A 26,497-nucleotide genomic window follows, 5' to 3' on the forward strand; every position below is an offset into this window, starting at 1 on the left:
CTTGCGATAGAATGCCGCTCAGCAATCGACCTATCTTCTCTGTCTCCTGATCTAAGCCGTCTTGGCCTTGGTCTTGGAGTACGCGCGGTTGCGCTGCGTGAGCATGTGGCCGTACATGACGGGGAGGCCGGGGATGTACACGAGCAGCACGAGGATGACCACCACGTAGAGCGAGATGGAGATGTTGTGCGTGTTGGGCAGCTGGATGGCGTACGCGCCCGTGGACAGGAAGCTCAGGCTGCTCACCATGCACAGCACCTCGCCTGTCCAAAAGACATCACAACATTGCACAGCATAACGTGAGCTTTCCACTTGCATAGCAACGGCGGGAAACTCGCCGAAAGTCGGCTACGTTGGATGGACAGACGCACGTACCGAGAACGCCCGACGGGTAGAGCACCATGAAAAGGTGGTAACGTAGGAAGAAAAGGAAGCCCGGCACCGCGTTGTACAGGTTGAGAGCGTAGAACGAGTAGCGCGGCACCTCTACCAGCCCCCAGCTGGCCACCATGAGCGGGAAGCCGAACTGGTAGCGCGACACGGGGCACAGCACGTTGATGGCCCACACCAGCCACAGGCGCGAGCTCACCTGCATGAGCGTGGAGCCCAGCGGCGAACGCACGAAGCCCACGGCGGCGTGCACGATCTCCATCACGGCCATGGTCTGCACCACCTTGAGGGGCAACGACACCACGTCCCAGGTGCTCTGGGCCACCTGACTCCAGTCCTGGCCGGCCTCATGCGCCTTGAGCACCGTGGTCACCGTCAGGTACAGCACGTAGGCCCAGCCCGCGCACGAGGCGCCGTTGAAGGCCAGCAGGTATAGGTTCAGCAGCGCGTTCTTGGCCATCGTCGCGAATGATACACTGCCGATGACGCAGGGCAGATCTGCGGCTGACACGCATGGGGATGTGTCACTCAAGAGGGGATATGTCACTGTTTATGTGGTGGCGTTTGATTGGCCACGAGGCGAGCCTAAAGGGCGCCGGGATCAGGTGCGCTGCTGGGCATATGCTCTGCTTGACCGATCATTGACGTCAATGTCAACAAGATGAGGACACAATTTACAGCAAGTGCAGACATCTTGTTCATTCATGCAGCTCTTGGTGAGGGTGCTCGTTTATCTTGCAGGCCAGCAGCGCCAACCGCAAGGTTCGAGCCTAGCAAGCCGCAGCTCCAACTGCAGCGTATATTGTTGCACGGAGCCGAGCTTGCTCTACTGTCCGCCATCAGGAGTGAAACCGTCGACGGTAGCCATCTAGTCCTCGCCGAGGCTCTTGTGGATCTGGGCCGTGACCTTGGCCATGTCCGTGTGGGCGTCCACGTCGGCGAGCTTGCCCTGCTTGCGGTAGAAGTCGATCACCGGCTGAGTCTGCTTGTGGAAGGCCTGGAGACGCGAGCCGAGCGTGGCCTCGTTGTCGTCCTTGCGCTGGATCAGGGGCTCGCCAGTGATGTCGTCCTTGCCGGCCACCTTGGGCGGGGCAAACTTGACGTGGTAGCTGCGGCCGCTGGCCGGGTGCACGCGGCGGCCGGCGATGCGCTCCACCAGCACCTTGTCCGGCACGTTGAAGTTGATAACGGCGTCCACCGAGGTGTTCTCCTCAGCGAGCATCTCGTCCAGCTGCACAATAAATAAATGTAGCAACAGAGCAATAGAGCAAGCAGCACAGCGTCAGCGTCAAGGATCCCGCCCTATTTGTTTCAAAGCTGCTCCGTGTGCACCTTCTTGGCCTGCACGACCGTGCGCGGGAAGCCGTCGAGGATGAAGCCACGGCGGCACTCGGGGCTCTTGATGGCGTCCTTGATGATGCCGACCACGATCTCGTCGGTCACGAGGGCGCCCGACTCCATGGCGGCCTTGGCCTTCTTGCCCATGTCGGTGCCGGCGGCCACGGCGGCGCGCAGGATGTCACCGGTGGCCAGGTGGCACAGGCAGTACTCGTCCTTCACCAGGGGCGACTGCGTGCCCTTGCCGCAGCCAGGGGGGCCTGCAACAGCACGAAAGGCGGCGCGTCAGGGTGTGTGTGTCACAGGATCAAAGCTTCCTACGGTTTGCTGCGGCTGCATTGCGTACCGATGAAGATGGTGCGGCGCTCCTTCTTGCTGGCGCACTCGATGCGCTTCTGCAGCTCCGCGAGCAGCGAGGCGGTGGGCACGGCGGCGAGGGTCATGACGGCGGAGGAGGACAGTCGACGCTCTGGGGAGGAATCGGAACTGACGGCCACCGGCCACGTCTTGGCTCGCAGCCCTAGCCCTCGACCGCACCTCGGATCGGTTTTCCACCGGTTTTGAGCAGTATGCTCGCTTAAGTGCGACTAAGATCTTCGAACCGTAATTACGCCGTGTGTTTTTACCGAAGTTGAAGTTGACCATCACTCCGTTGCATGCACTTTGTATGGGGAGACGTTGACCGCATACTCACCGCCTGCAGCGACGCGCTGCGCTTCAACGCGCCACTTCTATCAGCGTACGTCACCGAGCACTGGCTCGATGGCGACTTACTTCTTGGCCTGCTCGGTATTGCCGAGGCGCGCGTCGCGCTGCGTGGTCAGCTCCGCCACCCAGGACTGGACCAGCGGCGTGCGGAACTTGCCCTTGGTGCTCTGGAAGAAGTCGTCCAGCGGGACGTTCTGGGCTGCAAGTGCATCAACGGTAAAAAGGTGCAACGACTGTGAGCAATGACGTGGGAAACTTCGAAGCCGGTAGGCCACGCACCGCGTTCGTAGTCGTCAGCTTGGAGGATCATCTCGAACTTGTCAAAGTCCTGCAGAGCAGCAGTGAATAGCCAAGGAGCCGGCGCACACAATACGTTAGCAAGCAGCAAATGCAACTGACGGGGGGCAAACACAATTGACGAGGTTGACAAACCTTCACGATCTTGGCCTCCTCGGTGGACCCAGCCTCATACTCGTTCCAAAGCGCACGGATCTCCGCAGCGGACGGAGTGTCTCCTAAAGTGCTGCAAATCTCGTCCAGCGCCTCCTGCAACGTCAGAGTGAAAGTAAGAATCCCGTCAGCCTAGCCGCCTCCATACTCAACCAACCCTGACAAACCGCCCTCACGCACCTTCTCCATGCGGTGCTTGTCCTCCTCGGCAACACCTAACGTTAGCCAGTGCCAGCACAATACACACCCTTCGTCAACAACAAAGCCAACCCCTTCACCAGTTCTCACAAGCGCAGAAACCCACTCACCATCGTGGGGTGTGATGTCGCCCACGAGCGACTCCGCCAAGTCGTGCACAATGGCCATCTTAATGCACCTGCCAACCGCAACACAAGACGCTCAACCGTCAGCACCGCAGTCACCTCCATCGCCACGACGATAACGATTGGCCAGGGACGGGCGACAGTCGCCGCCACGTACTTGGAGCGGTTCACGGTCTCGTTGGCGTCGTCCAGCAGCATGCAGCACATGCCCATGCGGTACATGTGGTCGGCCACCGACTCAGGCAGCGCCACCTTGTTGTTCACCCATCCCGTGCGCTTGAGCGTCTGCAACGGGGACAAGCAGCGCAAAAATGACACAAGGTTTAACATCGAATACCCGTCGCCACAGATAGTTCCACTGCGATTCCTTCACGCAGCAAGTGCAACACATCACCAGCTACACAGTCACTCATTCAACCCACTTTGATGCGGCCGCACAGTCGCAAGAACTCGATGGCGCTCAGCGCCTTCGCTCCCGTCGCCATCGACATGGTGTCAACTTTTGGTCTATTTGAATTATGTGCGCGTTACGTGTATGTAACTCTCAATCTGTAACGGTTACAATATCGCGTTAGGTTTCTTACTGTGTATTGACCAATCGGAGGCGTTGGCGCCACTTCATTTTCGGACAAATGTGGCCACGTCGGCAGGCAGCTCCTGGGGCCGCTTCGAGCGCTTCGTCCTCCGCCCCTGGCGCTCGTCCGGCGGCGTCTCGAGTCGCATCATCTTCTCCGTCTTTCGGCGCATCTGTAGGTCTTTTTGCGCCTCGGAGGAGCGCCGGGAAGGCCTCAAACGAAAGTGTCAAAGCTCAAAAAGGCTCTAGCTCAGGCGCAGACGACGCTGCGTGGCTGTTACGCGCCTTAGACAAGAAGAAGAAGAAGAAAGTCAATACAGATGCAAAGAAGAAGGTCGTTAAAGCTTCAGACGCCAAAAAATCGGCGAAAAAGACGCAGCAGAAGCCGAGCAATGACCGAAAAGGAGGCCCTTTAGGCCTCTCAATGTCGGTGCAAGAACGGCAGCAATTGTGGCGCAATGGGGCAGTCAAGAAGCCGCAGGACGAGGCGGCGGAGAGAGCCAAGCAGCAGGAGAGAGAACGCCAAGAGACGGGCTTCGATCGCGTCTTCCAGGAGGTTTTCGGAGAGCAGCAGAACGAGAAGAAAGGGGGCGACGAGGAAGAGCTCAATAGCATTTTATCCAGTGGAAGTGCAGGTACCAATATGTCCTCGTTAGGACTGTCTACTGTGGATGCAATGGGGGATAAAGACAAGGAAATGGTGGTAGTGGATGCAAAAGTGTCGGGCAAACGCAAAGCTGATCCAAGTGACGATGAAAAGGAAGAGGAAGCGTGGGGCTTCGCGACGAATAGAAACAGTGAGTTCACTCTCGACGACTTTGATGCTCCATCTGACAGTATCGACGGAGGTCGTGATGGTGTTCGTGATGCCGGGAAGGCCGCGGAGTTTGAGCGCTGGAAGGCGGACGACGCACAAAGTGCGGTTAGTGACAACTTTGTCAAGCTGAACATGCGGAAGAGGTTCAAGGGTAGCTCGGGGCGCGCGAAGAAGCGACCAGCTTATCTGCGGGCGCGCAATGAAAACCCGCTGGATGAAGCTACGGGTGATAACTCCACGGGGATCGCGCCCGTTGTAAATGCGAACGGCACACAGCAGCGTAAGAAGGAGAAGTCGATGTTGGCCAATGATGGCGTGGATTTCATCGAAGAGTGTCTGGAGGCGCTTGCCAAAGCCGAGAAAGTGCGTGGTCTTTCTATTCAAGACGTGCCGAAGTCAAATGCGCCTAAACAGGAAGCCGAGCCTTTGGAGCCGCCAAGGTGTCATCACGCGTTGGTCTGCCAGAGCCTGGAGGTCAAGAAGAAGAATAAAAACCACGGCCGCCGATTTTTTGCGTGCCCGCTGGGATTTGATGAGGGTCGCTGCGATTTCTTTCTCTGGGAAGACGACCACGTTCCGCTTGCGCTGCAGACGCTCTTCACGGCGTCTTCTTCTGGAGGCGCTGCTGAGTCAGCAGCAGAGGCGGAAGCCATCGAGTGTGTTCCACTGGATATTGAAGCTACTGAAGAAGAGCAGCGTGAGGCGATGCTCACCAACTTGCGTCTAGTTTTCGGGCATGCCGATTTCCGTCCTGGTCAACAGTGGGCTATCTCAAGAGTGCTGCGCCGCAAGGACACACTTCTTGTGTTGCCGACGGGTGCTGGTAAGTCACTGTGCTACCAGTTCCCAGCTCTTTTCTTGCCTGGAATTACGCTCGTGATCTCGCCGCTTATATCGCTGATGAACGACCAGTATGAGAGCCTTCCCGCCCCCTTGAAGGCTCGCTCCGTTTGCCTTTCGGGTTCGTCTGGCTCTGATTCAAATTCATCGAAGGCGAGACATGCAGCTTTTGTGCGAGATCTACTTGCAGACAAACTTTCACTGATTTTCCTGTCGCCAGAGAAGGCTCTGGGCGCTGGCATGCAAGCACTGCTCGCGTTACCGCGTGTCCGCGCTCGTTTGGCACTTGTTTGTGTCGACGAAGCGCATTGTGTTTCAGAATGGTCCCACCACTTCCGTCCTAGCTACCTGCGGTTGGCAGAGGTTTTCCGCCACGCTCAGTGCGTTTTGTGTGTGACTGCCACGGCTTCGCGGCGTGTTGTGCATGATGTGCTTCATCAACTGCGCTCTCGTCGACAGCTTCAAGATCAAGGCGGTGAAAACGAAAGCGACATGGTGCTACAAATGCCGTGGCAACGAAGAAATTTGGCGCTCGAAGTTCGATCAGTCCGATCAAATGACGAGCGGCTACGACACCTCGTCCAAATTCTCCCCGAGCTAAGCAAGGGGTCCTCACAATCCTCTAAGGCCGGTGGTGGAGGTGTCATCGTGTACGTTCACCAGCAACGACAAACTGAAGAGCTGGCAGCTCTGCTACGTGAGCAATTGCCCAATGCGTGGCGTACGTCTGGAAAAGTGGTAGCATTTCATGCTGGCATGGCCCCTGAAGCGAAGGAAAAGGTTCGAACAGGTTTTGCACGAGGCAGAGTGCGTGTTGTGGTGGCCACTATCGCCTTCGGTATGGGCATTGACAAGAAGAATGTGCGAGCTGTCGTCCACTTTCACATGCCGTCGTCTGTGGAGGGATACGTGCAGCAAATTGGGCGAGCTGGTCGCGACGGCAAGTCTGCTCGAGCGTTGTTGTACCTGCTGAATGAAGACGCAGTGCACTTCCGGTCATTGCTTTTTTCGACAGCGTTGCATCGCGACCAACTTCGGAGGCTTTTGGCACTTGTTTTCCAGAGTCAGGTGAATCCTACGTCAGTAAGTAAAAAGCACGTCGTGGCTGTGGAGTGTTCGGGAAGAGGTCAGAGAGCTGGTAGTGACCTGACGCTTGTGTCTTTGGAGCGTGATTGGTTGGAGCGCCATCTTGACCTGAAAGCGGCAACGCTCGAGACGTTTCTCACCTTGCTCGCACTCGAGACGCAGCGTGAGAAGGACGGCGAGTTGGGTTTACGCGTGACACTACAGCCTCTGAGTATGAGTCAATGTACGTTGCAGCTGCTGGACACACAAGCTAAGAAGCTAGGGCCGCAATCAACGGTGAAGTTATTGCTCGGAGCGGTACAGCGCAAGGAACTAGCTAATGCTCGTGTGACTCATCGCAAGGATGGATATCTGAGCTCTTGGGTCATTGACTGCCACCTTCACGAAGTCGCGCAATGGTACGGACGTACAACTGGTGCCAACAACAATGGAGAACAATCTGCAACCCTGTTAGCAGCTTCTGACGCTCAACAAGCGGGCGAAACCAATGCTGCTGCCGTGGCTGCCGCAACAAATGAGCGCCGACTACTACAAGAAATGCGAGCAGCTCAACAAACTGGTCAGATCCAGCGTTTTTCGCTTTCACAACCAGCATTCCAGCTGCAGTTGAGCTGGAGGGTTGATGTGAGCGACGAGATGAAAGTTGAAGTCGTGGATCGATGGACAAAACTGCTGTACGCAAAGCACGAACACCTTGAGTCACGTCAACTTGCTCGCCTTGCTCATCTGTATGGAGCACTGTACGCTGCAGCGCTGCCGGCACCATCTCCGACGACAACAGGACGCAGTGGTGACGATGAAGAGGATGAAGAAGATCTAGAGGATAAGGCTCATGCTCTCGAGACTAAACTTGTGCGCTACTTCGAAGACGACGATGATAAGGAAGATGGTGATGGTGTAGTTGATGGAAACGACATTGAAGGGGACGATGACGAGCGTTTGTTGCAGAAAATGCTGCGACCGCTAACGGAATCTTTGATCGATGCCATCGAGCGGGATACACGTTCACTGGTACAACTCCGTCTAGGTGGTAGTGGCCCACTTGAGGGAAGCGATGAGGAGAACAAAAGCAACGACGAAGGCGTCAAATGGACGAGTTATGCCGTGGCTAAAGTGTTTCATGGGTTGACCACACCGCAACTCCCGACGCGTCAGTGGCGCGACCATGTTTGCTGGCGTCGCTACTCCGACGTAGCTTTCGAGCGTATCGTGCAGATTGCACATAAGGTGATCTTGGAGGAGGAGGCCATGGAATCTGAAAGCTTGGCGAGTTCGAGGGTGTCGACAAATTAATGGTACTATGGCCTGTTAGATTACTTTTCCTAATAGTTTCATGGTGAGGAGCCAAGCTAGGAACGGTGGCGGTCACTTCCTTCGATGGCCTAGGCACCAGCCGTCCCATCCGTGGCGTCATGAGGCATTTCAAACCAACTCACTCCTAATTCACTGACTAGCTTTCGTCACGATTATTGTACGCAGAGTGCCGGCTCGGCGTGTGCAGCAGAAGCTGCTTAGGCACAGGTTGGGAAGTGAATTCGCTGGTGTGAGCGGTGTCGACGCAGACGCTGCTCTGTTCTGTGTGAGGCTGGCTCAGAAGATTTCTCCGTGCGAACTGGGCAGGTGGCGCTCAAGGTTGCGTTGGACTTGGCAGCGTTGTGGATGCCTGCAATCTCGATGCGTTTCGCCCAGGTCTCAGCCGGTGAGTGTCCGCTTTCCAGCATCGCGAAATGACTTCCGCTATGGTACAGTTTGCGCTCTCTCGTTTCGCTCTCCAACATGGCGCTCCAGGTCTTTTTGAGCATTTGCATCTCCTCGTCGTCGTCCGATTCATCAGCATAGGTTTCCGAGCGCTCTTCCTGACGCCCGAACTCCCGGTAGAATCGCCGCGTGAAGTCGAAGTTGTTGAAGCGCTGAGTTTCGTCGTCGCTGCTTCCTGCATCTTCCTCGCTGCTAGAGCTCAGATGGTATCTGCTGGTGCAGGACTGGTACTTGTGGTCCGTCAACGTCATGGTGAAGGCTGGAGTTGGCACCAAGGGGTAGTGGTGGAAACCTGGAGTCAGTGACGCTGCAGCCGACGTCCTCCTAGCAGCACTGGGCGACACGGTTCCTCGTCGGGCGGGTTTCATGTTGTTGCAGTCGACGCTTCGTGATGGAGCAACACGCGGGGCCGCTGCTCGGTGGCTTCCACACTCTAGGAACGTCTCGATGTGGGTCATCATGCTGAAGCAGATCGCGATCAGTTGGCGCTGGCGAACAACTTCGACAACTTCTAGAGCCTGTTGCAAGAAGCGGTTGAGTGCCAGGGAGCGCGATTCGATCACCCGCTTGGAGCGAGAGCCGAAGAGCTTTCGGGGCGGGAACTGCTTGAAGACGAAGGCGAATCGATCCGACGTGGGAGCAGGCGAGTGGTGGCGGTGCTTGCCACGGTATGATTTGATACTGGTGCAGGTGCTGGCACTGGAGCTGGCACTGGCGCTCGAGCTGATGTTCGACCTGGTGTTGAAGCTGCTTTCGATGTCGATCTCCGGACTTGTGAGGTACGTCGCCATCTCATCGTCGATTAGAGCGAGGAGCTTTTCGCGCAGCTCGCAGAACTCCGAGAAGCAGCGACGGATGTGCCAACTTCGAGTCTTGGCGTCCTCGACGCGCAAGATGTAGACCGTGGACGGCTTGAGCGCCAGGGCCGACGTGATGGTTGCTGTCAATGAGCTCATCGAGCCGTTCATGGTGTGTTGTGTAGTTCGAGGCGAGTGCAAGAGTGCCGACCGGTTGGTGATCGATCCCGTTTCGGACTGGATTAGGCGCCGGCTTGATGATCGCGGTTTCGTGCGATCCGTGCCTCGCTTGCCTTTCGACTCTACCCGATACCAGTTACGGGCGCTTGATTTTCGTCAAGCAGACTCCGGGAACCCGATGCACGAGCAGGAGAGCTGGCAAAAGGGATCAATTGTCTGCCGGTGGGCCAGCCAGCGGCTTTGTGCGCGGAATGGAAAGTGGTGACCGCGAGTTGAACTCTACGCCGATCGCGGATCGACTCGAGGGCTCAGGTGGCACCCTCTCACGGGTCGGACGCCAACTGGACAGCACCACGAAGGTAGGCACACGCCGACATTCCTGGAAACAACCCGAGCAGCGCAGCTCGTATCTCTCGCGCCGGCATAGCATTTGACAGCACTGGGGCTGTTAGCTAACTGCGGGTGTCTGTGGATAAGCTCGCCTCTCCATCTTACAAGTGTGCGGCCGCGATCACGGTCGCTGGGGATCAGGATGGCCATGCCAATGGTAAACTTTGAAAGGGCGCATTAGCTACCCGACAAGCTGAGCCTTTCGCGCGTGCGCATGATCACAAGTCCAGCGTAACGGCGGCAATTATTGTGCACAGTGACCTGAGACCAGTGATTCTTGTCCTTTTGACACGATTGCTGGCCCAGCATGCATGGTGCCGTTCCAGGAGGAAAGGTGGTGCAGGTCAGGCAGCGTTCGTGTAGCGCTGCGCCTGACTTGCTGCAAGTCTTGCTGTGCGACTATCATCCCACTACTGTCACTGCGCAAAGCCCCCACTTCGTCTGCAGAGAGCAATTGTTCCTCGACGCGAAAGCTGTGCCAGCAACTGCACTGGACTCGCTCGCGTCCCTCATTTTGTTTCGATAACCACGGGGTTCGGCTGGCGCTCGGTCCAGTCGTCGTGGTCGATTGCGATGCCCGCTTCGGTGGAGGTGAAGCTTCGGTGAACACGCTTTTTTCCGCCGATTCCCACGGCTGGATAAGGCTCGGCGCGATATCCCCCCCGCGTTCGATTGTAGTGCCTGCGCTGCGCGCTCCGCAACCTGCGTTTTGGGCCTGCGATCTGACCACCGCGGTAAGTTTCGATGGAACCTGCTTTAGGCTGTCGGGAGTGGCCCCAATGCTGTTGCAAGCCAAGAACCATGCTGGAGCGCGTGGGGGTTTCCAAACGGGTAGCTCTGTGGACGAATGCGTTGGGTTCTATCATCGTATGCACCCATCGCCCGCGTGGCAACCTCCGTGGCGTATTGGCACGGCGTGGCAGCAAAACATGATTCCAAGCTGAGGCCACTACCACTTCCAGCAATTTGGGTCCAACGTTATCCGTTCAACGGAAAATGAATGGACTACCGACCGACTGGACAAATGCGCTAGCACCCTGCTTGCATCCACAATTCGCGGTGCTGGTGGCATGCAAATATCTACTTGATACTGTCCTGCCCACTGGAGATAAGCTCAGCTCGCTACCAAGTCTTCCGTCCTCTTGCCCAGGTGTATGGACGAATCCTGATGTAAAATGTACACACAACGCAAACTATCAAGTGGGGGCGGAAGTTGGCGAACGCACGAAGGGTTCAGTCCTGGGATATCACACCTTCTATTGAGCCGCCATACCCATTTGCACCCTTCCCCCCACGTCATGAGTTGTTATGTGCGTTTAGCTCGGCCGAAACGAAACCGAGAAGCCGAAATCCACACGGTAGATAAGGTCAAGACTTCCGAGGTTTTCCCCTTGCGCAACGATTTTTTCTCTCTCACTAGTTGAAGACCATGCTGTTCGCAGACCCCGTCGTCCTCTCTGAATGCCAACCCTTCTAATGAACCATCGAACTCAGCCGTCATTAATGGGACCTGATTCACCCGTTGGTAGCCAACGGGGTAACGACCTTATCCGAATCCACATGCTTGCGAAGCCAAAGGGGACTGCCTACTTGCGATGCATGTAGTGCCGGCCACACGCAGGCGGCGAGCCTCGTCACCTTTGACACGAAGTGGATTAAAAATGCCGCGTATGTGATGCCTCTTCAAAACTTCGGCAGAGAGGCACATCGTACCTGCTGTCGATTAACACCCACCAAGCCACGCATTGCGTAGTGACGAACTCCCAGACGCATCACACTGCTGTTTTCCCTGCAAGCAGGAGCTTGCCCTCACAGAGTCTGTGGAGTTACGTGTATTAATACGGTATTACGCCATGTATACGCTCGGGCAGGCCTGCGTATGGATACTCGTGCAGTCCTCGGATGCCGAGACGCTTTGAGGGCCTCGCTGGATGCGAGTCGGGCTTTGCTGTTTAGTCCCTGAACACGCGCGGCGGAGCTGCTCTCGGACAGCTTTTACGTAGAACTAGATGAGTGGAGTAAGGTACTGTAGCATACTACAGTACTGGTAGTAAGGCAAATACATATTGTTCTGTATTGAGACCGTCTTATTAAACCATACACGTTCGCGTATCCTGAGATCGGTTCGCTTTCATCGAGATTTGGCCAAGGATCCACCGCATTCGCATGTTGGCGAATGCATACAAAATCTACGATAAGCCTGCGCCTGGCATGATGCCGCGACACTACACGAACCAGGCAGATTTGAGTGAACCGGTTCACGCGCTTGTTGGGGGTAACCGGCTTTTCCTTAGGTCGCACTGACTAATAGATTGTGGGCCCCCTGAGATGGCCAGCAGTACGTTTCAAGCTGGCTGCTGTGCCTAGTCCATTCCAGCGGGCCGCTGGAATGGAATGGACACACCTAATCGTTCGTCCATTCCGGAATTTGCCACACCGCAACCAAGTCCCCCACGACGATGGTGTTCCTCTCCAGAGTCGCCGTGCTTTTCACTGCGGCTCTCGCAGCCGCCGCAACGTTGGCACAAACGACCCAACAGAAGGACACGGCGTCGCTGCTGCAGGCGTTCGAGGACTGCATGGACAAAAGCGCCACCAACAGCAGCAGCAATGATAACGGTACTTTGACTGAGAACACCAACTTCTTCGTGTCGGAGTCGCCGCTCTACGAAGACTACGCGACGGGCCCCAAGGCGCGTATCGACCGCAAACCGCTGGGCGTCTACTTCGCCACCTCCGAGGAGGATGTGGTGCGAGCTGTCAAATGCTCCGTGAACAACGGCCTTGCCCCGGTGCCTCGCAGCGGTGGTCACTCGTACGAGGTGCTGTCGTCCATGGACGGCTCGCTGGTCATCGACATCGCCGACATGGTGGACGTGAACCTGGTGTCGGAAAACAAGGCGGAGGGCTCCGCTCTGGCCACGGTTCAGGCCGGCGCGCGTCTTGCCTGGGTCTACACGGAACTAGATCGCCTCGGAGGCTACAACTTCAATGCCGGCACGTGCCCCAGTGTCGGAATCGGCGGACACATCAGCGGCGGAGGCTACGGAATGGTGGGCCGCCACTACGGACTCGCGGCCGACCAGACCACCGAGATGCGGGTGGTGCTGTACAACGGTACTGTGGTGACGGCGTCCGCTACGGAGAATCCGGACCTGTTCTGGGCGCTGCGCGGCGGCGGTGCCGGCTCGTTCGGCATTGTCACGCTCTTCACCATCAAGGTGCACACGATGCCCAAGGTGACGATGTTCAGCATGCAGTTCAACGTCTCGGTGCGTGCTCAGGTGCTGCGCGCGTGGATGGATTATTTCCCGACGGCTGATTCCAGGCTCACGACGCAGTTCGTTGTGGACGGCGGAGGCGCGCGCATGACTGGCCAGTACCTCGGCTCCAAGGCCGAATTGGACGTGCTGCTCAACGCCTCGGGTCTGTTCGACCACGGCGGCCTGAAGTCGCTGGACCGCCGCGATAACTGCTCACAGCTCGCCACCAAGGCCTACGCGTGGAAGGGCACGTGCGACGACCTGAGCTCGCTCAATGTGTCGCACCACCTGACATCGGCCGACAAGGACTACAGCAAGATCAAGGGGGGCTACTCCAACTCGGTGCTGGACGACGAGGGCGTGCAGACCGTGCTGCACTGGGCCGACAGCCTGCCCAACACCACGTGGGCCTATACTCAGTTCGAGGCGTACGGTGGCGTCTTCGCCTTCCAGAAGAACGACATGACGCCCTGGGCGCACCGCAACGCGGTTTGGTCCGTGCAGATCGGCGTGGGCGCTAACAAGGGCGAGTCCGAGGACTCCCCGTCCTACAAGTGGATCCGCGGCTTTGCCGGTGCACTCGAGAAATACTTCGACGGAGGCAACTACCAGAACTACTGCGACCTGGACCTGGGCGCTGACTACGGCAAACTCTACTGGGGCGCCGACAACTTTGCGCGCCTGCGCCAGATCAAGCAACAGTACGACCCACTGAACGTCTTCCACAGCGCTCAGGCCATCCCGCTGCCTTAGACACTATTGCAGAGTTGATATTCGTAGCCAAAATCAAGATGACTACGTGTTATACGTCGCAGATGCCTTGAAGTGAAATGATTCAGTCACCTGGTTACAGGCTGGTGAATTGACATCTGAATTCCACAAGCACCAGCTAACGTGAGGGGCCATTAACCCCACGGCAAATCGCACTCTTCAACACTATGTACCGAGACATACCATGATATATCATACTGCTCGCCCGGGCGGGCGCGCCCGGGGGTGAACACAGTTCGTTAGGACTGTGATCCTGAGCTTTGTTTTCCTGGGCTTTGGCCTTCTTTTCTAACTTCTGAACTTTTCTTTCTGGTCTCATTACGTATTTCATGTGACCGTTTTGAAGAGTTGAATAATTGTTTTGAACAGCAGAAGTAACATGTTTCGAACAGTTGAAGCAAACAGCTGGAAAAATGAATGAAAGAGAAAAAAAGAGAATGAAAGAGGACACTGAACGAGGGATGATGTCCTAACAGCAGCGTAGATCACGAGCATTAATATGGGTACAATTGTAGTGATAATAGCACTACTATTTACGATTTATTGGCCACTATTGAATTGGCACTACTAGTGACATCAAACCCAGTACTATAGTAGTTCTCTAGGTTTTATCCAGAGTCCATAGGCGGATGCCACTCAGGTGCCATTATTGGCTAATCACATACCCTCTTGAATATGATCTGTTATGTTGAAGAATTGTCCGTGTTTAATGCCTGTTACTTTGAATACCTGTTTGTTGTAAAAATTATGCTGCTGTGTTGACCCATCCAATAGAGATGGATAAAAAAATACCTACTCTTTTGCATAGCCTCTGCATAACAATAATACATATGGCAAATGATTTATCTATTTACTCGAGCGACATTCGCAGGATTTTTCTTTACTGGAGTAACACGCCAACCCTCGTAGTTGACTACTGGCAAAAATAAGATAATACAGCCGTAGGCGTCGGTACGGAGGATAGAGAAATTCGGTACGTGGGGTTGAATCAGAGGCCACCCTGAGCGCAGACAGCGTTAACCACGGCAAAATAAAATGAAAGATAAGAGAATGTAGGCACGGTCAGTGAAAATGACTGCGCTAGCACTTGCATTGAACTGAACACTGGAAAAACAAACCAAAGCAAACCAAATTTACCTTAGTTAAGCTCGTAATTAAATTCCTGCTGCGAAGTGCTGGCATTCGAGATGTTTCAACCATTTGACAGCAATTCTCGTAAATGAGAAACAGCGAAATTCATGGGAGGACTGACAGTCGTAACCAACGAGCCGAAATTGTCAAACTTGGCGTCGGTAACGCTGACGCCAAGTTTGACAATTTCGGCTCGTTGGTTACTTCCACCAAGCAAAGAAATCGACTTGTGCTACTTGCTCTTATCTATGAACCCCAGGAAATATTGATTATCCTTACGTTCGCCTGGCATTATCAAGGAGTTCGTTTGTGCTGGCGTTATGATTCGATTTGAAGGCGAAAATTGATCTCAATATTTTTATGGTCTAGGTACATGGACATTATTAACTGTGCATGAACGTTGAGGAAGTGTTTCCATGTCTATCCTCTGGCGAGCAAAGCGTGACATAATTGGCCACCGCATTCCCTTTTTCCGAAGTCGGTACTACAGTAGTGCTCGCCTAAACGTTAGCGAACAGAAGTAATTACAAACAAACGTGTGTTTAGTAAATCAGGGATATTTAGTAGCTGTTAGTTATCCTCGGCTATGTCTAACTTCTGGTTGCCATTACCATGCACTCTGCAAACACTATTGAAATTTATAATAGACTAATAATTGTGCAACGTATTGTCTGCTTGCAGTTCCTTAAAACTATCTACGACGTCTTGCTCGAGATCACTACGTTTTCAAGCACGAATTCACATACACATGTACCTTACCAACCAGTTGTCGTAGCCTAGAGAGCATCCTGACAGATTCTATCAATAGTTGCATGCACTATGACGGGTGGACACACCGTTTCAGGATCAAATTGAGAAAATCTTGCTTGATAGACGAAACTGTGCCTAAGCAATGTACCCGTGCCGTGAGGCTACTAACGGCAACAAACGCGTTCCAAACAATTACTTTCAGTTTGTCTAGGCATGTTTAACACCTTCCTTCCTAACGTCGTAAGATATGACATGTATTTTTTTATGTCGTAAGTTACGACATAGGAAGATTTATATTAGAAAATGGCTCAGAAAAGATCTCCCCATACTTTAATCAAGTGTTTTTCAGGCAACCGAAACATATAAGCTGCGAGAGGTCTCTGCGACAAGTTCACAAAATCGGGACAGGGAAAGGTTCAAGATGGGTGATGGATACCAGAGGTCTCGTCCGACCACTCATTCGAGATTTTGCTAACTAACCAGCATGCGATCCAGTCTCCTAAGGAAACACGCCACCCCCGCCGCCCCGGCCACGGCAGCACGCGACGTTGACTTTGGGCACCTATGGCGACAGCTCAGGGCGGCGGGGTGGACATCCAAACGGCCGACCGGAATCCAGACCGACTGGACGTATATGAGCCCAAAGAACAACGTGCTGGTTGGTAAGTGTGCTGTTGTCGAATATGCCTTCCAGTCTGGCTTGCTGGTGGATGATGAGGACGATTCGGTCGAGGCCGGAGCAGACGACGCTGATGAGCATGTAGAGGACGAACATGTCGGAGAGGAAGGCGGTGGAGGCGAAGGTGGAGGAGGCGATGGTGGCATTGACGACGCCACCATCCGACCATCGCAGATAGACACTAGTGTTATGCTTTCGCAGAACACAGTCGACCAGATATTTGGCCCAGGCTCCGATGCATCGGAGGCTGAGCTGTCGCAGAATGCCGTAGCCAGAGCCTTTGATCTCTCACAGAGAGATTTCCACGTGGACGAGGAGCAACGGGATGCAGCCTGCCAGTTTGCACTTGCTGTCGGAGGCGTCGGGGCAGGAGGGTGATGGGAAGGACGAACGTGCTGTCACTCCCCCCGCTGCTCCCCCACGGCGACACCAGACCCCGGTAAAACCTAACGCTGACGTGAACGTATTGCAGGACGGGGTGAGCAGCAGTGAGTACGAGGACTTCAGCTCCGGTGATGAGAGCGATGGTACTGTTATCGCTGATGACGACCATGATTGCGGAGGTGACGAGTTTGATGATGATGATGATGAACTCTCTGACAGTGACGCGGAGGAAATGGATCAAGCTTTCCTCGCGTCACTGCATGTTGGTGACACAGCTTTGAGCTAAGCAGCACTCGACGCGCGCGAGAACACTCTGCGGGCGATGGAGTGGACTACACCCTCGGCAGAGTTCGAGACTGATACAACTCCGTACCCTGGTTTGGGTGCGGAGGAAGCAAGACCTGTGGGCGAACTGTTGGACGTGTGGCGGTCGTCACTCCTGGCGCTCTTCTACTTTGTGCCGAAGTCCCTTTGGGTCTCGATCACCACTGAGACCAACCGCTACAGCTTACAGCAAATGAACAAACGTGCAGAAAAGATGGCTGCGCGTCAGTCCGGGCGTCAGCGTGAGACCGCCACACAAATTGCTCGTCGCTTGCGGGCAACGCAAGCCTACGGAGCACACGAGATCCCTCATGTAGTTGGGCTTCTGGTGGCGCGTATGCTGTGCCCCCAGAAGAGGTGCTTCGCTGCGCATTGGACCATGGTCGAGGATGGCGCTACACCAGCCGGACTCTTTGGACGGTACATGAGTCGTGACCGCTGCAACAGCATCCTGCGTGATCTTCACTTCGTAGACAATACCGTAGACCACGGCCGCGACAAGATGTGGAAGCTGCGTCCTGTAGTGGACAAGATCCAAGAACGATTCTTGTCAGGTTGGTCTCTTCCAGCCGTCGTCTCATTTGATGAATGCGTACTTCCTGCCACGTCGAGGCGCAACCCCACTCGGATGTTCATGTCCGACAAGCCGCACCGCTACGGCTCCAAACTATATATGCTGTGTGACGCAAAGACCGCGTACTGCCACAGGTATTTTTTTTTCTATTTGTTTAATGTCGTAACTTACGCCTCCAGTGCGTACTAACAGCTCTTTATGACGTAACCAATCTAGATTTGAAGTTTACGTGGGAAAGCGGGATGGCGTTGACAATGGCATTGGCTTCAAAGCTGGCGCAGCTGCCGTAGTACGAAACCTGTCGGCTGCTTTCACTCCTGAATCGCGCCGCAAATGGCAAGCGGTCGTGGTAGACAGGTTTTATTCTTCAGTTCTCCTTGCTGTGGAGCTGCTGAAGATGAACGTGTACGTGGTGGGGACGATCCAGACCAACCGCTTGGGATTCAACAAGGCCATTCGGTCCGACCACAAGACGCGTCCAGCATGTATCCCCCGTGGCTCGTTCCTCTTCTCGCGCTCAGTCGCGATCCCCACCATGATCTCGTGTCTTTGGTGGGACCGGAAGCCTGTGTACTACTTGTGCACAGGCTCCGCCATGACGGCGTCGACAAATGAGCGTAAGGTCAAGCGTGTGGGCGCGTTGCAAGTGGGGGGGGGCCTCAGTCTGTGAACGACTACCAGAACTGGATGGGCGGAGTTGATCGTCATGATCAACTCCGCCTCCAGCGTTACTCTTTGCAAATGTCCACGCGCTTCACCAAGTACTACAAGGGGCTATTCTTGGGGTTCTTGGACCTCGCGCTGGTGAACGCGTTCCTGACTCACAAAGAGGCAGCGAAGATCAAGGGCACGATTGCCATGCCAAGGGCTGAGTGCTTTGCGGTCCTCCAGAACCAGCTCCTGCAGCTCAAGGCCGAGGATTCGCAGGGGTCCAAGCTACGCCACCCACATCCTGCTAGAAGCGCAGGGGGACACCCGTTCGCCTGACGCACGCACTTCAGCAGGCTGAAGACTGGGTCACCGTCGGCGGCGTCCAGAAGCGCCGCCAACGGTCGTGGAAGGTTTGTGCACTCTTGTGCACGGAAAAGAAGACGTCCTTCGCGACGACTTACTTTTGCGAGCGTTGCTCCATTGACGACGCCAAGTGTTGGATCTGTAACAAGATCCGCTGCGATTTCAAGGGCGTCCCCAAGACCTGCTTTGAGATCTGCCACGAGGACTGCGGGGCCGGGCAGGATATTCCAGCCAACTTGGGGAAGCGCGTCGTGCTGCGCCGGCCCCGCCAGAGCGCAAAAAAAGCGCAAGAAGACCCGGCGGGAACTACGGCTTCGTCGCGAGGAAGGAGGCAAGGATGGGAGCGGCGATGATGGCGACAATGAAGGCAGTGGTGATGAAGCGTCTACCGGTAGGCTGTGTGTCATTTGATGAGTGGTTAGCGTCGTGCGGTTGAATGCACAGTTTGTTGAGTCGACGTACCTTCTTTTGTTTGGTTTCTGAAATGAATTGCATAGACATGCCTCTTGCTTTCCATCTGCTGACTGCCCTTGGGGTCAGTTACGCCATTGAGCTGAGATTTCTCTACACCAATGCCGTAACCCGTACGACATTGGCCGGAAAACCTGCTGACAATTTATACATCTATCCTCAAGTCAAACACATGGCCCATACAAATACCCAGTGACTTTTTATGTCATATCTTACGACATGTGCTTAGCCGTCTGAGGCGAGTACCGTTCGGAAAGACGGTGTTAATGAGCCCACTGTCGTTTATGCAGTGTTCATCCATTAGCCCATGATTTTATAAATGCGCACAACATTTTTGTAGTCAATGAGTGTCGGCGCAATGATCAGTAACTCCAACCTTTAACTCTATGCAACTCCAAACCTTCTCTTGTGGTTCGAAAACTGGAAGGAAACCCGTGTAAGCTTAATTTTGGTTCAGGAATTCGCGTAATTTACAAGCAAATAAATACTTTTCTGGCAATTCGCCAAACTAAACCATTAAACGTGATCAAAACCCGCAACGCAGGCATTGAAAGTGCAATCATAGCTGTTTTGGGGTGTAGAACAAAATTATCTGACGAATAACTCGGACAATCTTGGACCATCGTGCAGCTCGCGCGAGCCACCTCAGCAGTAAAATTGCAATATCAAACCCATACTTAGTACTACGAAGTACATACTTAGTGCAAGTATGCATGTCAGTAGATATATATTCCAGGCTTACTTGATAAAGTTGGATTGATTCGAAATTTCTCTGGTCGATTGGTTACCGATTTCGGCAAATTTGGCCGGGATTCAAAAATCAAAATTAGTTGCATAGAATGCAGTCGGAGTGAACAAGTAAAAACTAAATATGAGAGCAGTACTAAAGCACGAATCTACCTCAGCTGCATGCTAAGCGGTCTACAAGTTAAAATCTAGAGCTGTTCCGGGCGAAGCACGGCTTTGTAGTAGTAGTAGTAGTAGTAGTAGTAGTAGTAGTAGTAGTAGTGATAATATCTCTATTAACTCTACTATTCCTGTGACTACTACCAAACCCTGTATGGGGTGTTGAGACTGACTGTGTTGTTATAGGGCGCCAAGGCCTCCAAGCGCTCCACCACGGGCGCGCGGTTGGACAACGGGACCGTGCTCTCGAGCGCCGGTAGCTCGCACAGCTTTGGCGAACCGTACGCCGCGTGGGCAACGCGTCCGTGGACAGCTCTGGTTCAGCACCACGACGTTCGCTGCCTACCAGCCACATGGAAGCCCCGCCTCGAGAAGAATAACTGCGCCATCTACCGCCAGAAGGAGGCGGTCGACGCCAGCAACCTGCAGCGCAAGTTCGTCCTGTGTGCCAAGATCGTCACGTCGCTCGAGGAGCTCGAGTACGCCGTCAACTGCGTCACTACGGAGGACGAGCACGCCTATATATCCCGCTGCTACCTGCACAGCTTCCTGGACTCGGCTGTGCTGCAGATGCAGGAGAAGGCCTCGGCCGACGACCCGTTCCGCTTCATAGGCAACGAGTGGCTAGTTCGTGGACTCGGTCTTTAGCTGCCACGACACGCTCGTGGGCCACGAGTCGTGGCTGAGTTCTCCAAGACGATCGCCTACAGCACATAGGAAGTCATCCAAGGCATTAGGAATAGAACGACCAACATGACCACGAGATAGCGTACCGACACAGACTGGTCACTGTTGTGAATGAAATTCTCATCGCGGCCGAACTCCCAAATCGATAAAGTCACTATACAACTATAATACGACTGTTGTGCACATTTATTCCAACGATTGATAACTGAGTTGGTAATTATATGGCTTTCACTATATTGTGCCTTTCAGTCATTTTGGCGGTCATGGTGATTAACCCTAATCATGTGTACCCATAATCTAAACTACATTTAGGGCCGCGATGATCCAAGCGGCCGCGGGTTAGCCTCGATTTATCTGATGTAGGGCGGTTTGGCGGGTTGTTACCCGTCATTCGTTGTTAAGTACGCCGCATTTAACGGGGCTACATGGAATAGTGACCCTGGCACTATTCAGGGATGGCTACAAAAGGTCACTCCCCTGAGTAGTGACACAATAGGCTTGAGAGCCAACCGATACATTTATATAGGATAAACTATAGGGAACTTCGGATTTGTATGCAGGTACAAGTCTATTAACCATTTGATGTAGTCTTAAGCTAATTCTGTTTTGTAACGGGGTTACACGCACAAGTGGCTACAAGCCACTTGTGAATTTAACAGATAGGTTATCTGTTAAAAGTTTTGGAAACTTCCTCACCTTGGTGTAAGACACACCAATGGATACATTGAAGTGGGCCATCACAATGAGTGGTCCACACCTACCCAAAGATCTTATCGGTAGAAAACAGCATCTTTCTACCAATTAGAGACGTGCATATTGGCGGGGCTCTGACGGCCAGCCGCTGTCAACCCCTTTCATAGATGATAAACAGTTTTAGCAGTTCTAGGAGGAAGATCACTTTACAAACAATACAGTTCTCATTTTACCTAATCTAAGTCACTTGGAGTCTTATCTGATTTAAATTATATTTGTGTATTCAAATATAATTAACCTAAGTAATTACTAAGTACCTACGCTTCCTCATACACGTAGCGCGACGTGTAAGCTAAAGTAGTGAGTCAAGTTAGACCCACTACACCTGGTAGCACTTTGAAGTCCGTCCAACGACCGACTGCTTGACGTTCGTACGAGGTGTACGAACGCGAAGTCGAGAACCCCATGAGCACGGAGGTGCCCATGGAGAGCTCCAACACGCCTGCAACGCATGTTGCACGCGCAGACTGCCCCCACCTGTCTGACCCAGAGTGGGAAGCCCTCCAACGACTGTCAACAGTCATTGGAGAAGCGGCGATAGCTACGATGTTGCGTACGCTATCGCCGACGGAGCAACATGGTGTTGCTCTGGGGTTCATCATGAAGGAGCAGCGTGATGCTGCTTCCTCAGTGACGGCGTCGTCAGGGACGACACCGCGTGCTCAATCATTGAAATTGAGCGTAAGGAATTATGTGGGAAGAGAGGGCGAGCCTCTCCTCCGATGGCTTGTCGAGCTCGACACAGCCATAGCGGCTCGACGCATCGTCGACCCGCTGTCGAAGGTCGCGTTCGCCATGTCCTGCCTTGGCGGACGCGCGAGGAGTTGGGCGTATGGACGCCGACTCTCCGATCCTACGTGCTTCAGCACGTACGCAGTGTTCAAAGAGGAGCTCAGACAAGCGTTTGAGCCCCCGCAAAACGAGTTCCGGTCGAGGGCGGAGTTCCTCGACCTTTCAGCAGGGTTAGTGTGACGTTCATGCTTACGCGCAGCGCGCACGATACTTAGTCTCAAATATCGTGACTAATCCAATTGACGAGGCGACTAAGGTCGTCACGTGCATGAAGGGGCTTAGAGATGGGCCTGTGAAGACCTATCTCTTCCGAGAGTACCCGAGCACTCTCGAAGCTACGATTACTCTTGTCATGCAAGAAGAGTTTAGCCTGCGGCAGACTAAACTGCATGTGAACGTACCGAGGCCGCAACCGCGCCCGGTAGCGAGGACGGGAGGTCCGGAACCAATGGACCTCTCGAACGCAACAACTGCTGGTTACCAGCAGCAGGGAGGTAACGTGCGATGCTTCCGTTGCGGAAGGATCGGTCACTTTGCACGGGAATGTACAGCTCCCATGCCCCCTGGAGGTGGCCGTCGTGGCGATGCTAGGCATCGCCGCGGACCAACAAAAAACGCGAACATCCAGTAGGCGCGGGGCGCCCTATTGGTAATGCAGTCGCGCGTGCCGACATCGGGCACGCGACACTGAGGACTGCAGCCCCCAGTGAGACCAGCTCTCACTGCAAGAAACAAGATGACAGGCCGAACCTAGTCATCTTGAAGGTTTACTCGAAGAGAGCGAGTGACTCTCTTCGAGCTTTGGTAGATTCAGGCGCGTCGAACAACTTTGTTCGACTACGAAGCCTGTCGAGACTTGACTTCGAGGAGGTAAATGTACCTCGAAGTCTTCTGGAGGTACGACTGGCAACAGGTGCCATCGTGAAGACCGAGAAGCGCGTCATGAACGTGCGCTTCTCGCACAAACAACGAGTGTTTGTCGAACACTTTATCGTCCTGGACCTGGACGATAAGTTCGACGTGGTAATGGGCATGCCGTGGCTTGCACGGCATGATCCGGTGATAGACTGGAAGAAGCGCACGCTCGTGCGCTTCGGCCGCGACAGCGGAACAGAGAGCGATGGCCCTGTTACCGCAGCGCGCGCACCAGCAGGTGCGCGCGGCTCACCAGTCGAGACAACGCTTTATGCTGCTGTCTCGGAGTGTCCAAGAAGTGCGCGAGGGCGCGCACAAGTGAGACCCACGTCGGCAATGCTGCTGACGTTGGAGGAAAAAGATGTGTTGGTTCCGGGAACCAACACCCACGTTCAAGCGTGTAAGGGACAGTCCCTGACCCGAAGCGGTCAGGTCGACAATGACGCGTCGGCTCCGGGAGCCGACGCACCCTCGGTCATGAGGGGCTCCTCCAATGAATGGCGTCGAGGTGACGAAGGCGTGTCAACTCCGGGAGTTGACGCTGCAAACAGTGCGGACGGTTGCAAACGCACCGCACTGACGCAATTTGCATGCTGTCGTGCAGCCGGGCTGCACGACGAAGTGCCATGCGGTCAAGCCGGGCTTGATACCGCACGCCCGCGGACAGGGTCCGCCGGCGAACAACTGTCCACGGCCGGGCCTGGACCAGAAGAACAACTGTGCGGAGCCCGGCTCCGCACAACAAGAAGACGGCGCAAGCGGAGAACGCTGCGCAAGTCTCGGTCCGGGACCGAGACGCAACAAGAGCAGTCTGCTGGGCAGACTGAGGCGGTGACGCCGGATGTCGAGACGCTAAGCGTCTTGACGCGCACCGATACTGGATTCCAGTATCGCGAAATGGGACTTGCTAATCCTCCGACAACGGCGTCGGAGTTGACTTCGCTTCCAGCCATGAGCTGGAAGCGCTTCACGCGTGACTTGCACGATGGACGCATCAAGCAAGTCTGCGTTCTTTCGGACAGCGAAAGAACGGAGAGCGAGAGCGAAGAGGTGAGGCAGGTCTTCATGGGAAGTACCACTGAGAGTGAAGACACTCTCAGTGCGAAGACGAAGCGAGAGCGCTTCGAGGAACAAGGGTGGGACTCGCTGAAGTCGAGTCCCTATTACGAATTGTTGAGGGAGTACAAAGACGTACTCCCGGAAGAGATTCCTGCGGAGCTTCCGCAGGATAAGGGCATTCAGCACGAGATTGATCTCGTGCCGGACACGAAGTACTGTGTCACGCGGCAGTAGCCACTGCCGCGAGAGCAAGTAAAAGCGATCGACGACTTCTTTGAAAGTCGTCGCAAAGCAAGACAAGTGCGGGAGTCAAAGTCCCCGCACAGTGCTCCGACGTTCTGTGACAAGATGCCACAGGGCGGATGGCGCATCGTTCATGCATACAATGAGCTGAACGATGCGACGGTACCGGCGCAGACGCCGATACCGCGAAAAGATGTCATCATCGATTCGATGGCCAGGAGCACCGTTTACAGTGCTCTCGACTTGCGAGACGGATTTTATCAAATCCTAATGCGTGAGAGCGATATCCCTCTCACGGCAGTGAGCACGCCAAGCGGCATGCTCTGGGAATGGCTAGTAATGCCACAGGGGCTTAAGAACGCCCCTGCGACTTTCAACAGGTGCGTGACGCACTTGTTGCGCTCGGTGCGCGACTTCGCGCCGAGCTACTTCGATGATGTGTTCATCCACAGCCGGGCTGTGGACGAGAAGACCGACATAGAGATGCACAGGGTGCATCTCCGGACGCTACTTGAGCTTATGCGAAAACATAAGCTCTACGCGAACCTGAAGGAGTGTATCTTCGGGGCGAGCGAGATACCCGTCCTCGGGTGTCTCGTCGGAAAGAATGGCGTTCGCCCTGACCCGGAAAAGGTCAGAGTGATAAATGAATGGCCAACGCCTTCAAGTGTCAAGGAACTGAGGCAGTTCCTTGGCTTGGCCACGTACTTGTGCAAGTACGTGGAGGATTATGCGGGCAAGATCCGCCCGCTGTCACAGCTTCTTAAGAAAGAAGCTGTGTGGAATTGGACGCCCGATTGCCAAAAGGCATTCGATGCAGTCAAGCGGGGCTTGACTGAGGCGCCGATCTTGGCAGTGGCTGACCAAGATCGTCCATTTGACGTCATATGTGACGCATCCGACTTCGCAATCGGATGCGCGTTGATGCAGCACGATCACGAGGGCTGTGATCGTGTCGTCTACTACCAATCGCGTCAGCTGAAGCCAGCTGAGCGCAACTATCCGGTACATGACAAGGAACTCCTTGCCATGAAGTACGCACTCGCAAAGTTCCGAGTGTATTTGCTTGGAAGTAGACCATTTGTGGTGTACACCGACCATTCTTCACTGCGTACCGCAGTGAAGTCGCCACACATATCACAGAATGGCGAGATGGCTCTCATTCTTTGCGGAGTATAACTTCCGGGTCGAATACAAACCCGGAAGATTGAATGTAGTGGCCGACGCGTTATCATGTCGGCCGGACGATGCAGAAGTTGTTGACGTCAATGCCATTGACGCCATGCGATCGACCAAACCCACATCATCTCTGTTGGATGATGTGAAGGCCGCGGACGCGCACGACGCGGACGCGAAGCTCTTGCTGGCCTATGGCACAGCGCCTTCTGACAAGTCCCGTCAGAAGCTGCCCAAGCACCTTCGAGCGCGTGCACACCACTTTCGTGTGCACGACGGACTACTGCTTTACAATGCAGTCGACGACAACGCGGATCGCGTTGTCGTGCCGAATGACCATGACCTGCGACTCAGGATCATGTACGAGTATCATGATGCCCCGACCGCGGGACATCTCGGACGTGAGAAGACATACGTCCTTCTCACGCGCGACTTCTACTGGCACCACCAGTATAAGTGGGTGCGCGAGTACATCCGTGCTTGCGAGGTATGCCAACGCGTAAAGCCTGCGCCATTCGCGCAGGCTCCACTGCTATCACTACCGACTCCGTCGGAGTGTTGGAAGTCCATGTCTTTGGACTTCATCTTTGGCCTTCCCCCGGATAGCGGAGGGAATACCGGTGTTGTGGTCTTCGTCGACCGCTTCAGCAAGATGGTACATCTTGCTGCGGTGCCAGCAGAGGTGACCGCGAAGCAGACAGCCCGTCTGTTCGTCGACATGGTGTTCAAACACCATGGCATGCCGTCCGACATCGTGTCGGACAGAGACCCGCGCTTCACAGCGCACCTGCCGCGAGAAGTGATTACACTTCTTGGGAGCCAACTTTCAATGTCGACTGCGGATCATCCGCAGACGAACGGCCAAACCGAGCGCGTGAATCGCGTGCTCGTCGACATTTTGAAGAGCTACGCTCACTCGTTCCAATACTGGAGCGAGTGCTTATCAATGGCAGA

General features: G+C 54.6%; 8 protein-coding genes across 8 annotated transcripts; 4 read left to right on the plus strand and 4 right to left on the minus strand.

Moving 5' to 3' along the window:
- Nucleotides 1–51: 51 nt before the first annotated feature.
- Nucleotides 52–850, minus strand: IUM83_19301 (3-hydroxy acyl-CoA dehydratase; the record flags this gene model as incomplete). Its single annotated transcript, XM_067944347.1, has 2 exons — nt 52–263; nt 376–850. The coding sequence occupies 2 exons, from the start codon at nt 848–850 to the stop codon at nt 52–54; spliced, it is 687 nt and encodes a 228-aa protein (XP_067782188.1).
- Nucleotides 851–1,258: 408 nt separating this feature from the next.
- IUM83_19302 (adenylate kinase) lies at nt 1,259–2,171 on the minus strand (the record flags this gene model as incomplete). The annotated part of the gene is made up of 3 exons (XM_067944348.1): nt 1,259–1,621; nt 1,723–1,988; nt 2,075–2,171. The coding sequence occupies 3 exons, from the start codon at nt 2,169–2,171 to the stop codon at nt 1,259–1,261; spliced, it is 726 nt and encodes a 241-aa protein (XP_067782209.1).
- Nucleotides 2,172–2,498: 327 nt separating this feature from the next.
- IUM83_19303 (Hydrolase-HD superfamily protein) lies at nt 2,499–3,700 on the minus strand (the record flags this gene model as incomplete). Its single annotated transcript, XM_067944349.1, has 7 exons — nt 2,499–2,635; nt 2,716–2,764; nt 2,869–2,982; nt 3,067–3,101; nt 3,195–3,262; nt 3,367–3,494; nt 3,632–3,700. The coding sequence occupies 7 exons, from the start codon at nt 3,698–3,700 to the stop codon at nt 2,499–2,501; spliced, it is 600 nt and encodes a 199-aa protein (XP_067782190.1).
- A 507-nt stretch (nt 3,701–4,207) lies between these two features.
- On the plus strand, nt 4,208–7,819 carry IUM83_19304 (atp-dependent dna; the record flags this gene model as incomplete). Its single annotated transcript, XM_067944350.1, has 1 exon — nt 4,208–7,819. The coding sequence occupies one exon, from the start codon at nt 4,208–4,210 to the stop codon at nt 7,817–7,819; it is 3,612 nt and encodes a 1,203-aa protein (XP_067782187.1).
- A 218-nt stretch (nt 7,820–8,037) lies between these two features.
- IUM83_19305 (Phox homologous domain) lies at nt 8,038–9,252 on the minus strand (the record flags this gene model as incomplete). The annotated part of the gene is made up of 1 exon (XM_067944351.1): nt 8,038–9,252. One exon carries the CDS (start codon nt 9,250–9,252, stop codon nt 8,038–8,040), a length of 1,215 nt encoding a protein of 404 aa, XP_067782186.1.
- A 2,858-nt stretch (nt 9,253–12,110) lies between these two features.
- Nucleotides 12,111–13,667, plus strand: IUM83_19306 (FAD-binding protein; the record flags this gene model as incomplete). Its single annotated transcript, XM_067944352.1, has 1 exon — nt 12,111–13,667. One exon carries the CDS (start codon nt 12,111–12,113, stop codon nt 13,665–13,667), a length of 1,557 nt encoding a protein of 518 aa, XP_067782210.1.
- A 2,533-nt stretch (nt 13,668–16,200) lies between these two features.
- Nucleotides 16,201–16,623, plus strand: IUM83_19307 (uncharacterized protein; the record flags this gene model as incomplete). Its single annotated transcript, XM_067944353.1, has 1 exon — nt 16,201–16,623. One exon carries the CDS (start codon nt 16,201–16,203, stop codon nt 16,621–16,623), a length of 423 nt encoding a protein of 140 aa, XP_067782180.1.
- A 328-nt stretch (nt 16,624–16,951) lies between these two features.
- Nucleotides 16,952–20,566, plus strand: IUM83_19308 (uncharacterized protein; the record flags this gene model as incomplete). Its single annotated transcript, XM_067944354.1, has 2 exons — nt 16,952–17,545; nt 20,105–20,566. The coding sequence occupies 2 exons, from the start codon at nt 16,952–16,954 to the stop codon at nt 20,564–20,566; spliced, it is 1,056 nt and encodes a 351-aa protein (XP_067782189.1).
- Between the last annotated feature and the right edge of the window lie 5,931 nt (nt 20,567–26,497).

Source organism: Phytophthora cinnamomi (genome assembly GCF_018691715.1).
Source record: "Phytophthora cinnamomi strain GKB4 chromosome Unknown Contig109, whole genome shotgun sequence".
Taxonomy (NCBI): Eukaryota; Oomycota; class Peronosporomycetes; order Peronosporales; family Peronosporaceae; genus Phytophthora; species Phytophthora cinnamomi.